This window comes from Mobula hypostoma, unplaced genomic scaffold, assembly GCF_963921235.1.
Source record: "Mobula hypostoma unplaced genomic scaffold, sMobHyp1.1 scaffold_66, whole genome shotgun sequence".
Classification (NCBI taxonomy): domain Eukaryota; kingdom Metazoa; phylum Chordata; class Chondrichthyes; order Myliobatiformes; family Myliobatidae; genus Mobula; species Mobula hypostoma.
In genome coordinates this window covers 199,312-213,349 of record NW_026948201.1, presented here as the reverse complement: position 1 = coordinate 213,349, position 14,038 = coordinate 199,312, and the positions used below count along the sequence as shown (strand labels likewise).

The 14,038-nt window shown below is 54.3% G+C and overlaps 1 protein-coding gene across 1 annotated transcript in view; it reads right to left on the bottom strand.

Moving 5' to 3' along the window:
* Positions 1-14,038, bottom strand: part of LOC134341803 (sarcoplasmic/endoplasmic reticulum calcium ATPase 2-like) — a 117,232-nt gene that overhangs the window by 88,511 nt on the left and 14,683 nt on the right. The window contains exon 3 of the mRNA XM_063039736.1: positions 5,891-5,973. Within this exon, the coding sequence (XP_062895806.1) occupies positions 5,891-5,973 (83 nt within the window). The remainder of the gene's footprint in view (positions 1-5,890; positions 5,974-14,038) is intronic.

Sequence of the window (14,038 nt, the reverse complement as noted above, 5' to 3'; positions counted from 1 at the left end):
GTCGGAGATTACTGCCATCCGACACAAATTTAAGAGACGCACCCTCCGCACCGTAATCTCTTTCCGGCGTCAGGTTTTCATGCAGCTGGAAAGGGAGGACGATGTTGAGGGCCGCTTTACTGTCCGGCACGAGGGAGTAGATTATCAGGTTTACTGGAGCTCCGAGCGCCCACAGTGCCATGCGTGCAGGGAGGTGGGGCACTTTCGGAGGGACTGTCCTGCCGCCCGGAACCCGAGGGAGCCCACTTCGGGCACCAGTGCCGCAGCTACCTCTGCCCCTGATCCTACTCCTGCGCGTGCGCCTGCACCTGCATCTGACCCTGCCCCCGCCCGTGATCCTGCCCCAGCCCCTCACCCTGCCCCTACCCCTACCCCTGTCCCTACTTCTACGGTTGGGTCGGTCCCTGCTCCTCTCCCTGTAGTTCAGGTGGGGGACGGGGTGGAGTCTGTGCGGAGTAAGAAGGCAAAGGGGAAATCTAAACATAGTAAGAAGCGGGCCTTTGAGGCCGCAGAGCTCACACCCATTTCGTCTGAAGTGGAGCGTGGGGCTCGGGGAGGTGCGCAAGCAGACGGGGCGATGGAAACAGAAGGCGCCGCCCCATCGGTGAAGCCTGCACCTGTGTGCTCCTCCAGCGTGAAGAGGAGAAGGGAACGTTCCCGCAAGAGGGCAGGGGATGTAGATGCGGGGGAGTCCCAGGAAGGGGTGGGAATCCGGGTAGGGGTTGGTTCTAAACCTGAGTCCTCAGATGTAGCCACCAGTCCTGGGGTAGATGGTGTGGTTGTGCAAAAAGCTTGTGATAGGCCTGTTTGCACAAACGAGGCAGCCCTGGAGGCCTCCACCCAGGACCTACAAGTCAGCGCCTCTCTGGAGGCCAGTGTACCGAATAGTGTAAGAGGAGACGAGGCAAAGCTCTCTCATTCTCAGCACCAGGCGGCTTATGAATCCCTTGGACCAAAGGTGCCGGGTTCCCCTCTATGCCTGCCCCCTAGGGAGGACGATATTCTGTGCACATCGACCCCAGCAATAAATGACTTGCAGGGAGTCCCTGGGGATTGTCTCTCCACTGTCGCAAATGTGGATGAGGCTGATGCGACGGTGGAGAAGGCAGGTAAGAGCGAGGTGCCCGCTGCGCTGTGTGGGTCGCAGGCGCAGCCATCTATTGGAACATGCGGGGAGGCCGATGGGGATTCTGTCTGCAGTGACGGGTTGGAGGGGGACTCTTTCGATAGTGAAACAATGGACATCCTCACCCCTCCTGAGAAATCCCCATTGATACCTGTAGAGGAAATTAAGCATTTCATTCTCACCTCTGAGGGTGCCAAGCACCGGCCTCAGCTAGCCTCGCTTCGCTGGCCCAGCATGCCGAGGCTGGTGAGGTCCCTGCGAGTCATCCTCAGACGAAAGGGAAAGGGAAAGAGGAATGCGGTGGTGGGGAACGACAGACGGCAACTAAAATCTTTCCTGGATGACCTAGTAAGGGACATCAGAGGGAGAAGCAGCCTCGCTCCTACGGGGGATGGTGGGTCACAGGGTGTTGCTGGTACCGCTCGAGCCCGGAAAGCAAAAGGTATCCTTGCTTTCTTTCCGGACAGTGTGGTGGAAGGCGCCTCCGCTCTCACCGAAATGGGCGCAGCTGCTGAGACCTAGTGTGTTCCCGCCATGAAGCTTACCATAGCTAGTCTCAATGTAAACGGCAGCAGGGGTCCTCTTCGCAGGCATAACAATCTCTCAGTCCTCAGGGATGGGCGGTATACGGTGAGTTTCCTGCAGGAAACCCATACCATCCCTGGGGACGAGTCTGCTTGGCTCCTGGAGTGGCAGGGCGGGGTCTACATGAGCCACCTCAGCTCCATTTCTAGCGGGGTGGCGATCCTGTTGGCCCCGACCTTCCAGCCAGTAGTTGAAAGAGTCCAAGACGTTGTGCCCGGCCGTCTGCTCCACCTGGTTGTGCGCCTGGATGGCGTACCATTGCATTTTATCAATGTGTACGCTCCCAGGCGCGGTGTGATGCAGACGCGCCTATTCTGTCAGCTGTCCACCCTGCTGAGCTCCATCGATCCTGGGGACTGCGTCATCCTCGGGGGAGATTTCAATTGTACCCTCGAGGCGGAGGACCGTTCGGGCCTCCAACGCGACCCAGCATCAGCAAAAAAGTTAAAGGAGCTAGTCGGCTCCTTTGACTTGGTGGACAGCTGGCGGAATTTTCACCCCAACTCTAGCGCCTTCTCGAGAAGGTCTAGAGAAGGAGGTTCCAGGATAGACCGCATTTACATCTCTCGGGCCTACGCCTCCCGCGTGTCGGCGTCCTCCATGCGGCCAGTGTCGTGCTCGGATCATCACCTTGTGTGGATGGAATTTATTCCACTACACCCTCGGGTGGGATCCGGGTATTGGCATTTTAACAACCGGCTGCTGGAGGACAGCCGTTTCCGGGATTCGTTCCGAGCGTTCTGGGTCTCCTGGAAGGAGAGGCGGAGAGAGTTCTGCTCCCTACGGCTATGGTGGGATGTGGGCAAAGCCCACATCCGGTTTTTATGTCGGGAGTACACTAGGGGGTCGACCAAAGGGCGGGGCTCTGAGATTGAGCGGCTTGAGAGAGTGTTGCTTGACCTGGAGTCCCGCCTCGGTCCGACCACTGGAGACCAGCAGCTGTGGCAGGAATACCAGGAGAAGAAGGACGCACTAAGGGACTTGCAGCTTCAGCAGTCCCGAGGTGCGTACGTGAGGTCACGGATCCAAATGCTGCAGGATTTGGACCGTGGCTCACCCTTCTTCTACTCGTTGGAGAGGTGGCGGGGAGTTCAAAAGCAGCTAGTGGAATTGCTGGCTGCCGATGGCTCCTCCATCACGGACCCTGATGGAATTAACAACGAGGTCCGTTCATTCTATCGGTCCTTATTCTCGCCTGATCCGTCAAATGCGGAGGCGTGCAATGAGGTCTGGAAGGATTTGCCTAAGGTCAGTCCAGAGGATGCAGTGCGTCTGGATGCCCCCCTGACTCGGGAGGAGCTGTCCACTGCCCTTCGGCAACTCCGGAGGGGCAAGTCCCCTGGTTTGGATGGACTGAGTGTTGAGTTTTATCAGGCTTTTTGGGATGTCCTGGGGGATGATTACAGCCTTGTCCTAGGGGAGAGCCTAGCCACCGGAGAAATGCCCCTCTCATGGCGAAGAGCTGTTGTGGTCCTACTGCCCAAGAAGGGAGACCTCCGCCTGCAAAAGAACTGGCGGCCGGTCTCCCTCTTGTGCGCGGACTACAAGATCTTCGCCCGGGCAATGGCCAACCGTCTGGGTTCGGTAATTGGACAGGTGGTCCATCCTGACCAATCTTACACGGTCCCGGGCCGCTCCATCCAGGACAATGTCCACCTAGTACGGGACCTGATCCACTTGCTCCAGGAGACTGGGACCCCGGCAGCGTTTCTTTCTCTTGACCAGGAGAAGGCGTTTGACCGGGTGGACCACAGTTTCCTGCTGGGCACCCTGCAGGCTTTTGGGCTCGGACCACACTTTGTGGCCCGAGTTCGGCTCCTGTACTCTGCCGCAGAGTGCCTAGTTAAGATCAACGGATCACTGACAGGACCTATCCACTTCCGAAGAGGAGTGCGTCAAGGGTGCCCCATGTCCGGTCAACTGTATGCGATCTGTGTCGAGCCATTCCTCGGCCTTCTTCGGCGAAGGCTGACAGGTCTGGTTCTGCGCGAACCGGACATGAGGGTCGTCCTCTCGGCCTACGCCGATGACGTACTCCTCATGATGACAGACCCCTGTGACCTGCGGAGGATGCGCGAGTGCCAAGATGTTTTCTCGGCGGCATCCTCCGCCAGGATCAACTGGGCGAAATGTTCCGGACTCTTAGTAGGCCAGTGGCAGGTGGACTCCCTGCCGGAGGAGATGAGAGCTTTTGAGTGGAGCACCAGACGTCTTCTCTATCTGGGAGTCTACCTGAGTCCTTCTGGGGAGACCTGGCTGGCGAACTGGCAGGACCTGGAGACAAAGGTCATGGCCCGGCTAGGGCGCTGGTCAGGCCTTCTCAGGGTGCTTTCCTATCGAGGCAGGGTGGTGGTCATAAACCAGCTGGTGGCCTCCATGTTGTGGTACCGGATGGTCACCTTGGCCCCCCCCTGCCCCTTTTGTTGCGAGAATGCAGAGGAAGCTGGTGGACTTCTTCTGGGGAAACAGGAAACACTGGGTCTCTGCAGCGGTTCTGAGTCTCCCAGTAGGAGAGGGCGGACAGTCGCTGGTGTGTGTACGCACACGACTGGCGGCTCTCCGCCTCAGGACTCTGCAGAGATTCCTGTACGCCGAGCGCCCTCCCAGGTGGCACGTGTTGGCGACTTTCTTCCTCCGGAGGGGCTGCTGCCTTCACGAAGATATGCAGCTACCACCGGCAGGCGTCAGCCGTGCTGCTTTGCAGAGGCTGCCCGGCTTCTATCAGGACCTACTGAGAGTCTGGAACATGGTTGCCTCAGGCCGGGAATCCCCTCCTCTGGCAGAGGGCGGGGTCCTGGCCGACCCTTGCCCTGCCTCAGCGGATGTCGGTGCGGCTCAGGTGTGTGGATCGACTCAAGCTGAGCTGCTCGTCGGGCCCAGGCCCCGCAGCCTTACCCGAGAGACGAATCCACACAACTTGAGCCGTCTTTCATCGACACCCACAATCCCATTCAGGGATGCAGGCAGGAGGTACCTTTATGGGCTGCTGCTCCACACCCTCCACTTCCTAGCCTTTGTCCACCGTCCCGACACGCCATGGCGGTCGGTCTTTCCACCTGGAGGTGAGGGGGGTCCCCAATGGAAGTCCCTTTACAAGGGAGTCCTCCCCATGCACCTTGGGGATCTCGGCTGGAGGGTGCTGCATAAAGCGGTGCCCTGCAATAAGTTCTTTAGTCTGTACACGGATCTCCCAGCCGCGTGTCACTTCTGCGGGCTGGAGGAGACCGTGTACCACATGTACGTGGAGTGTGTGAGGCTGCAGCCCCTTTTCGCGTTTTTGCGTGGGCTGCTTCTCGCCTTCTGGTTGCATTTCAGTCCCACCCTATTTATATATGGTCATCCAGTAAGGAGGGGGGCACAGAGGGATGAGGATGTCCTTGTCAACTTGTTCCTGGGGCTGGCGAAAATTGCCATCCGTGGCTCCTGGAAAAGGGTGGCAGGAGGTTCTCCCCGGGCGGACTGCCTGGCTATGTTTAGGGGGTATGTTCGTGCCCGGGTGAACATTGAAAAGGAATACGCACAGTCCACGGCGACCGTAGAGGTGTTCCGGGACCGTTGGGCTCCGCGGGGTGTAAATGCCATCATTGATGAGGATGGCAATATATTGGTTTAAGATGTATTGTCTGTTTGTAGTGTAGTAAATATGTTAGTCACTGGGTTTGTAAATATTGTATAGCACCGACATTTGTAATAAAGAATTTTGTAAAAAAAAAGGGGTCGGACACGGAGCGAATCTCCCCCCACACCGTCCCATCACACATCTCCCCCCGCACCGTCCCGTCACACACTCCCGGGGTCAGACACAGAGTGAATCTCCCTCCACACCGTCCCATCACACACTCCCGGGGTCAGACACAGTGTGAATCTCCCTCCGCACCGCCCCATCACACACTCCCAGGGTCAGACACAGAGTGAATCTCCCTCCGCACCGTCCCATCACACACTCCCGGGGTCAGACACAGAGTGAATCTCCCTCCGCGCCGTCCCATCACACACTCCCGGGGTCAGACCCAGAGTGAATCTCCCTCAGCACCATTATGTCATGTTTTCCTGTGGTCCCAAACAGAAGTAGCTGAACAAAACACGGGGTATGTAGCGATGGTGGTCAGATACCGTGCAGGTTGAGTGAAGAGGATGGGACAGGAGGAATGGTGGAATCCAGAGGCAGGCAGTACTCACAAACGAGATGCTGGCAGCGAGTAACAGGATCCGCACCAGTAAATCTTCAAATTGCTCGACCACCAGAGTCCAGAGGGACTTCCCTGTGGGGTGGAGGGGGGATCGTGGGTGAGTGGGAGATGGTGGCACCGGGATAGTAGGGAGAGGGGGGGGAGGGGAGAGAGAGGGGAGAGAGGGGAGGGAGGGAGGGAGGGAGAGGGGAGGGAGGGAGAGGGGAGGGAGGGAGAGAGAGGGGAGGGAGGGAGAGAGAGGGGAGGGAGAGAGAGGGGAGGGAGAGAGAGGGGAGGGAGGGAGAGAGAGGGGAGGGAGGGAGAGAGAGGGGAGGGAGGGAGAGAGAGGGGAGGGAGGGAGAGAGAGGGGAGGGAGGGAGAGAGAGGGGAGGGAGGGAGAGAGAGGGGAGGGAGGGAGAGGGGAGGGAGGGAGAGAGAGGGGAGGGAGGGAGAGGGGAGGGAGAGAGAGGGGAGGGAGAGGGGAGGGAGAGAGGGGAGAGGAGAGGGGAGGGAGAGAGAGGGGAGGGAGAGAGAGGGGAGGGAGAGAGAGGGGAGGGAGAGAGAGGGGAGGGAGAGAGAGGGGAGGGAGAGAGAGGGGAGGGAGAGAGAGGGGAGGGTGAGAGAGGGGAGGGTGAGAGAGGGGAGGGTGAGAGAGGGGAGGGAGAGAGAGGGGAGGGAGAGAGAGGGGAGGGAGGGGAGGGAGGGAGAGAGGAGGGAGGGAGAAGGGAGGGAGAGAGGAGGGAGGGAGAAGGGAGGGAGGGGAGGGAGAAGGGAGGGAGGGGAGGGAGAGAGAGAGGAGGGAGGGAGAGAGAGGGGAGGGAGGGAGAGAGAGGGGAGGGAGGGAGAGGGGAGGGAGGGAGAGAGAGGGGAGGGAGGGAGAGAGAGGGGAGGGAGGGAGAGGGGAAGGAGGGAGAGAGAGGGGAGGGAGGGAGAGAAGAGGGGAGGGAGGAAAGGGAGGGAAGAGAGTAAGGGGGGGTAGGAATAATTATAACTGCAGCAAACATTCCTTCCCAATTCTATCGATCAGAGACATGAATGCCACCCTGGGGCTTGATTCAGGTCTCCCTGGCCCACTGATCTTCAGTTTCCCTCAATATAGACCCACCCCTCCACCGCCAGTGAGGAATACCTCGCCCCCCCCCACTTCATCCCCGCGAATATAAGACCATAAGACAAAGGAGCAGAAGTTGGCCATTCGACCCATCGAGTCTGCTCCGCCATTTTATCATGAGCTGATCCATTCTCCCATTTAGTCCCACTCCCCTGCCTTCTCAATATAACCTTTGATGCCCTGGCTACTCAGATACCTATCAATCTCTGCCTTAAATACACCCAATGACTTGGCCTCCACTGCTGCCCGTGGCAACAAATTCCACAGATTCACCACCCTCTGACTAAAAAAATTTTTTCGCATTTCTGTTCTGAATGGGTGCCCTTCAATCCTTAAGTCATGCCCTCTCGGACTAGACTCCCCCATCATGGGAAACAACTTTGCCACATCCACTCTGTCCATGCCTTTCAACATTCGAAATGTTTCTATGAGGTCCCCCCTCATTCTTCTAAACTCCGAGGAATACAGTCCAAGAGCGGACAAACGTTTCTCATGTGTTAACCCTCTCATTCCCGGGATCATTCTAGTGAATCTTCTCTGTACCCTCTCCAACGTCAGCACATCCTTTCTTAAATAAGGAGACCAAAACTGCCCACAGTACTCCAAGTGAGGTCTCAAGAGCGCCTTATAGAGCCTCAACATCACATCCCTGCTCCTATACTCTATTCCTCCGGAAATGAATGCCAACATTGCTTTCGCCTTCTTCACCACCGACTCAACCTGGAGGTTAACCCTAACCTGTACGAGGACTCTCAAGTCCCGTTGCATCTCAGAACTTTGAACTCTCTCCCCATTTAAATAATAGTCTGCCCATTTATTTTTTCTGCCAAAGTGCATAACCATACACTTCCCAACATTGTATTTCACTTGCCACTTCTTTGCCCATTTTTCCAATCTATCCAAGTCTCTCTGCAGACTCTCCGTTTCCTCAGCACTACCGGCCCCTCCACCTATCTTCATATCATCAGCAAACTTAGCCACAAAGCCATCTATCCCATGATCCAAATCGTTGATGTACAATGTAAAAAGAAGCGGCCCCAACACGGACCCCTGTGGAACACCACTGGTAACCGGCAGCCAACCAGAATAGGATCCTTTTATTCCCACTCTCTGTTTCCTGCCAATCAGCCAACGCTCTATCCACGTATGTAACTTTCCCGTAATTCCATGGGCTCTTATCTTATTAAGTAGCCTCATGTGTGGTACCTTGTCAAAGGCCTTCTGAAAATCCAAATATACAACATCCACTGTATCTCCCTTGTCTAGCCTACTGGTAATTTCCTCAAAAAATTGTAATAGGTTTGTCAGGCAGGATTTTCCTTTAAGGAATCCATGCTGAGTTCTGCCTATTTTGTCATATGCCTCCAGGTACTCTGTAACCTCATCCTTGACAATCGACTCCAACAACTTCCCAACCACCGATGTCAAGCTAACAGGTCTATAATTTCCTTTTTGCTTCCTTGCCCCCTTCTTAAATAGCGGAGTGACATTTGCAATCTTCCAGTCCTCCGGAACCATGCCAGAATCTATCGACTTTTGAAAGATCATCGCTAATGCCTCCGCAATCTCCACAGCTACTTCCTTCAGAACACGCGGGTGCATTCCATCTGGTCCAGGAGATTTATCTACCTTTAGACTATTCAGCTTCCTGAGTACTTTCTCTGTCGTAATTGTGACTGCGCACACTTCTCTTCCCTGCCACCTTTGAGTGTCCGGTATCCTGCTGTCTTCCTCAGTGAAGACTGATGTAAAATACTCGTTCAGTTCCTCTGCCATCTCCTCATCTCCCGTTACAATTTCTCCAGCATCATTTTCTATCGGTCCTATATCTACTCTCACCTGTCTTTTACTCTTTATATACTTGAAAAAGCTTTTAGTATCCTCTTTGATATTACTTGCTAGCTTCCTTTCATAGTTCATCTTTTCCCTCTTAATGACTTCTTAGTTTCCTTTTGTAAGCTTTTAAAAACTTCCCAATCCTCTGTCTTCCCACTAATTTTTGCTTCCTTGTATGGCCTCTCCTTTGCTTTTACTTTGGCTTTGACTTCTCTTGTCAGCCACGGTTGCATCCTTTTTCCACTCGAAAATTTCTTCTTTTTTGGAATATACCTGTCTTGCACCTTCCTCCCTTCTCGCATAAACTCCAGCCACTGCTGCTCTGCCGTCCTTCCCGCCAGTGTCCCTTTCCAGTCAACTTTGGCCAGTTCCTCTCTCATGCCACTGTAATTTCCTTTACTCCACTGAAATACCGACACATCAGATTTCGGCTTCTCTTTTTCAAATTTCACAGTGAACTCAGTCATGTTATGATCACTGCCTCCTAAGGGTTCCTTCACCTCAATCTCTCCAATCACCCCAGGTTCATTACACAATACCCAATCCCGTACAGCCGATCCCCTAGTGGGTTCATAGCCGTAACCCTATAAACATGGTGAGAACATCTGTTCCGCCCCCCCCAGTGAACAAAACCTCGCTTCACCCCCCACTTCGTCCCCGAGAATTTAATTCCTCCCCCCTACCCCCCCCCGAGGTGTCCAAGCCGGGGGGAGGCAGTGGGGGACAAGCTCCCACTATCTATTAAACACGCCCAATGGCGTGTGCTTCAAACAGCCTCTGACAACCAAGTCCTGCTCCCGGCTTCCAGCGAGGCCCAGAGGAACCGTTCCTGCCGACAGGGGAAGGGGCAAAGGCGGGTTACAGGTGCCCTCACACCGGCCGCTCCAGGCAGATGGGGCTCGTCCGCCGCGGTCAGCAGCTCCTCTGGAAGGGAGGCTCCAAACTCAAACCTCCGCCGCTTGGCGGCTGGACTCACTCGCGCTGGGTCCAACGCTGACCGGTAACCCCTGGTGGAAAAACTGTAGGGGTCTCTGCCATTCCTCTGGGTTCGTCGGCTGCGTGGAGATTGTGGAGGAGCAGAGGGATCTGGGGGTACATGTCCACAGATCCCTGAAAGTTGCCTCACAGGTGGATAGGGTAGTCCAGAAAGCTTATGGGGTGTTAGCTTTCATAAGTCGAGGGATAGAGTTTAAGAGTCGCGAGGTAATGATGCAGCTCTATAAAACTCTGGTTAGGCCACACTTGGAGTACTGTGTCCAGTTCTGGTTGCCTCACTATAGGAAGGATGTGGAAGCATTAGAAAGGGTACAGAGGAGATTTACCAGGATGCTGCCTGGTTTAGAGAGTATGCATTATGATCAGAGATTAAGGGAACTAGGGCTTTACTCTTTGGAGAGAAGGAGGATGAGAGGAGACATGATAGAGGTGTACAAGATAATAAGAGGAATAGATAGAGTGGATAGCCAGCGCCTCTTCCCCAGGGCACCACTGCTCAATACAAGAGGACATGGCTTTAAGGTAAGGGGTGGGAAGTTCAAGGGGGATATTAGAGGAAGGTTTTTTACTCAGAGAGTGGTTGGTGCGTGGAATGCACTGCCTGAGTCAGTGGTGGAGGCAGATACACTAGTGAAGTTTAAGAGACTACTAGACAGGTATATGGAGGAATTTAAGGTGGGGGTTACATGGGAGGCAGGGTTTGAGGTTTGGCACAACACAGTGGGCCGAAGGGCCTGTACTGTGCTGTGCTATTCTATATGAGGGGGGAGTCTGCAGCTCTCAATATCGTCCTGTCCCGGCTTGTGTATCGCCTACACAGATAGTCCTCTCCCACCGACGTTCTGTCCTCCTGCCTCGACTGCATTCTACCCCCCCCCGGTTCAGTCCCTTCCCGTCTACATCCACAAAACTCCTCACGCTCCCAACCTCGACTGCGTTCACTCCCTTCCCATCCACACCAACATCGTCTGAAATGCGCTGGAACAGCTTTTGGACGCCTCCGAACAAGAGTCTTCCATGATTCTGACATCCGAACAGACAGCAAAATGTTAGTGTGCGAAGCAGTGGTGGTCCCATCGCTCCTGCGTGCATCAGAAACCTGGACAACATACCAATGACATCTGAAGGCACTTGAGAAGTCCCATCAACGCTGTCTTCAAAACATCTTAAATATCAGCGGGGAAGATCGAAGAACCAAAGTCAGCGTGCTAAACGAAGCAAAAACAACGAGCATTGAAGCCTACGTTGTCAACGACCAACTAAGATGGAGCGGTCATGTTGTTTGGATGAAAGACAGACGTCTGCTGAAACAGATCTTTCACTCCCAGTTGAAAGGCGGCAGACGTAAAAGAGGCGGAGAACAGGAGCGATTCAAAGACGTCTTAAAGGCCAACGTGAAGAAATGTAACATCAACAATTGGGAAACCAAGGCCAAGGACAGGAAACTCAGGCAAGCCGTCATCCGAGAAGGAACAGCAACTCTCGAAGCCAACAGATGTGCAGAATTAGAAGAAAAGAGAAGAAAATGGAAACAGAGGCAGCAATAACCAAAGCCTGATCTGCCGTCTGGAACCACCTATCCTGAATGTGGAAGAACTTCCAAAGCCAAGATTGGACTCATAAGCCACTTGAGAGCCCATAAGTAGATCATCAGAACGAAGACCGTCATCCTCGACCTTGAGGGACATCCATGACACTCCCCACGCTCCCAACCTCCTCACTAAATTTCAATCCCCTCGTTTTCACCATGCACATCCAGGCCCCAAACACTCCTGCTCCCTCACCGAGAGGCCCTGAAAGCTCTCCACTTCTTTCTCAGTAAGAGAACCAAATGGTTCCCCTCCACTGCCACCCTCCTCCGTCTGACAGAACTGACCCTCTCCCTCAATGATTCTTCCTTCTGCTCCTCCGGTCTCGGGGGGGGGAGGGGGGTTACCCACGGGGACCCACGTGGGCCCCAGCTATGCCTGCTGCCTTTTCGCTGGCCACGTAGAACGGTCCCAATCCGCGCTGAGCTCGCCAACTTTGTCTCCAACTTCCACCCTGCCCTGAAAGCCACTCGGTCCATTTCTGACACCTCCCTCCCCGTTCTCCATATCTCTCTCTCTCTCTCTCTCTCTCTGGACATCTTCTACAAACCTACCTAGACTATAGCTCTTCCCACCCTTCTCCCGTACGAACGCTATCCCCTTCTTCTCAGTTCCTTCGCCTCTGCCGCATCTGTTCCCAGGACGTGCCTCTCCATTCCAGGACATCAGGCGAGTCCTCCTCCTTTGAAGAACGACAAGGTTTCTGGTCTTCCACTGCAGATGCTGTACTCACCCACTGTGTTGCCCCTAAGGCATTTATTTACTTTGTTGGGTCTACGCTTTCAATGATTTGTTTGTAACTATTTTCTAGTTAAAGGTTGATAATTATGTTACAGTATAGCAAAGGTAAATTCATTGTCTATGGTATGGGTGGCGCATGTCAGCTTTTCAATTTCAAACGCGGGGTGGGCTCGGGCCCGGCAGCGGTTTGACGGGACCTTCCTCACTCGCTACTCAGGGTGGCTGGAGACACTCGCTAAAAGAAGAGAGCGCCCGTGGTCCCCAGAACGAAACAGACGCTGTGTATGTTTGTATTTTTGTTATAGAAACATAGAAAACAGGTGCAGGAGTAGGCCATTCGGCCCTTCGAGCCTGCATCGCCATTCAGTATGATCATGGCTGATCATCCAACTCAGAACCCTGTACCAGCCTTCCCTCCATACCCCCTGATCCCTTTAGCCACAGGGGCCATATCTAACTCCCTCTTAAATATAGCCAATGATCTGGCCTCAACTGTTTCCTGTGGCAGAGAATTCCACAGATTCACCACTCTCTGTGTGAAGAAGTTTTTCCTCATCTCGGTCCTAAAAGATTTCCCCTTTATCCTCAAACTGTGATCCCTCGTTCTGGACTTCCCCAACATCGGGAACATTCTTCCGGCATCTAGCCTGTCCAATCCCTTTAGGATTTTATACGTCTCAATCAGATCCCCCCTCAATCTTCTAAATTCCAGCCTAGTCGATCCAGTCTTTCATCATATGAAAGTCCTACCATCCCAGGAATCAATCTGGTGAACCTTCTTTGTACTCCCTCTATGGCAAAGATGTCTTTCCTCAGATTAGGGGACCAAAACTGCACACAATACTCCAGGTGTGGTCTCACCAAGGCCTTGTACAACTGCAGTAGTACCCCCCTGCTCCTGTACTCGAATCCTCTTGCTATGAATGCCAGCATACCATTCGCCTTTTTCACCGCCTGCTGTACCTGCATGCCCACTTTCAATGACTGGTGTACAATGACACCCAGGTCTCGTTGCACCTCCCCTTTTCCTAATCAGCCACCATTCAGATAATGATCTGTTTTCCTGATTTTGCCACCAAAGTGGATAACCTCACATTTATCAACAGTTTTCACCATACGATGTTAATATGGAAGAGTGAACAGTAAATGGTTAACCTTATGACGACTCTGTCTGCATTGGCTCCGGTTTAACTTGGTGTTTAGTCAGAGTTTCAACACACTGCACGAGAACACTACATCCACCTCTCCTCCATTTCCCAAAGGTCCGCACTCACCCCATCGTATCAGCGAGAGAGAGTTCCTCTTGTCCCGACCTACCACTGCGTCAGTCAGCCCCTGCAACCAACACGTGGTTCCCCACCATCTCCGAAGGGATAAATACCTTTACCACCTCCCGCTGTCCGCAGGGATCACCCCTTCCGTGATTCTTTTGTCCATTCACCCTTCTCCGACCTTGTGTTTCACCTGCCCGTTTTACCTCCTCCCCCTCCTCCGTCTGCATCGGCAACACCCGTCGTAAACTGGGGGGTGGGGGGGAGGGGACACCCGCTTCGCCAAGTGACTCCAGTCCCTCTGCCGAGGTCAGAACTTCCTGGCGGCCGAACAGTTTAATTCTGACTCCCATCCCTGTTCTGACACGTCAGTCTGTGGCCTCCCCCTGTGGCACAATGAGGCCCCCCACCCCAGGGTGGGGGGTGGAGCACCTCATATTCTGTCTGGGAAGCCTCCAACCTGATGGCACAGACATCAGTTTCTCCTTCCAGTTAAAAAAAATCCCTCCCCTCCTTCCCTCTTCTTCTGTCACGCGCCATCTACCTCGCCCCGGTTCCCTCCGCCTTCCCCGTCTCCTACGGTCCACTCTCCTCTCCGATCAGATTCCTTCCCC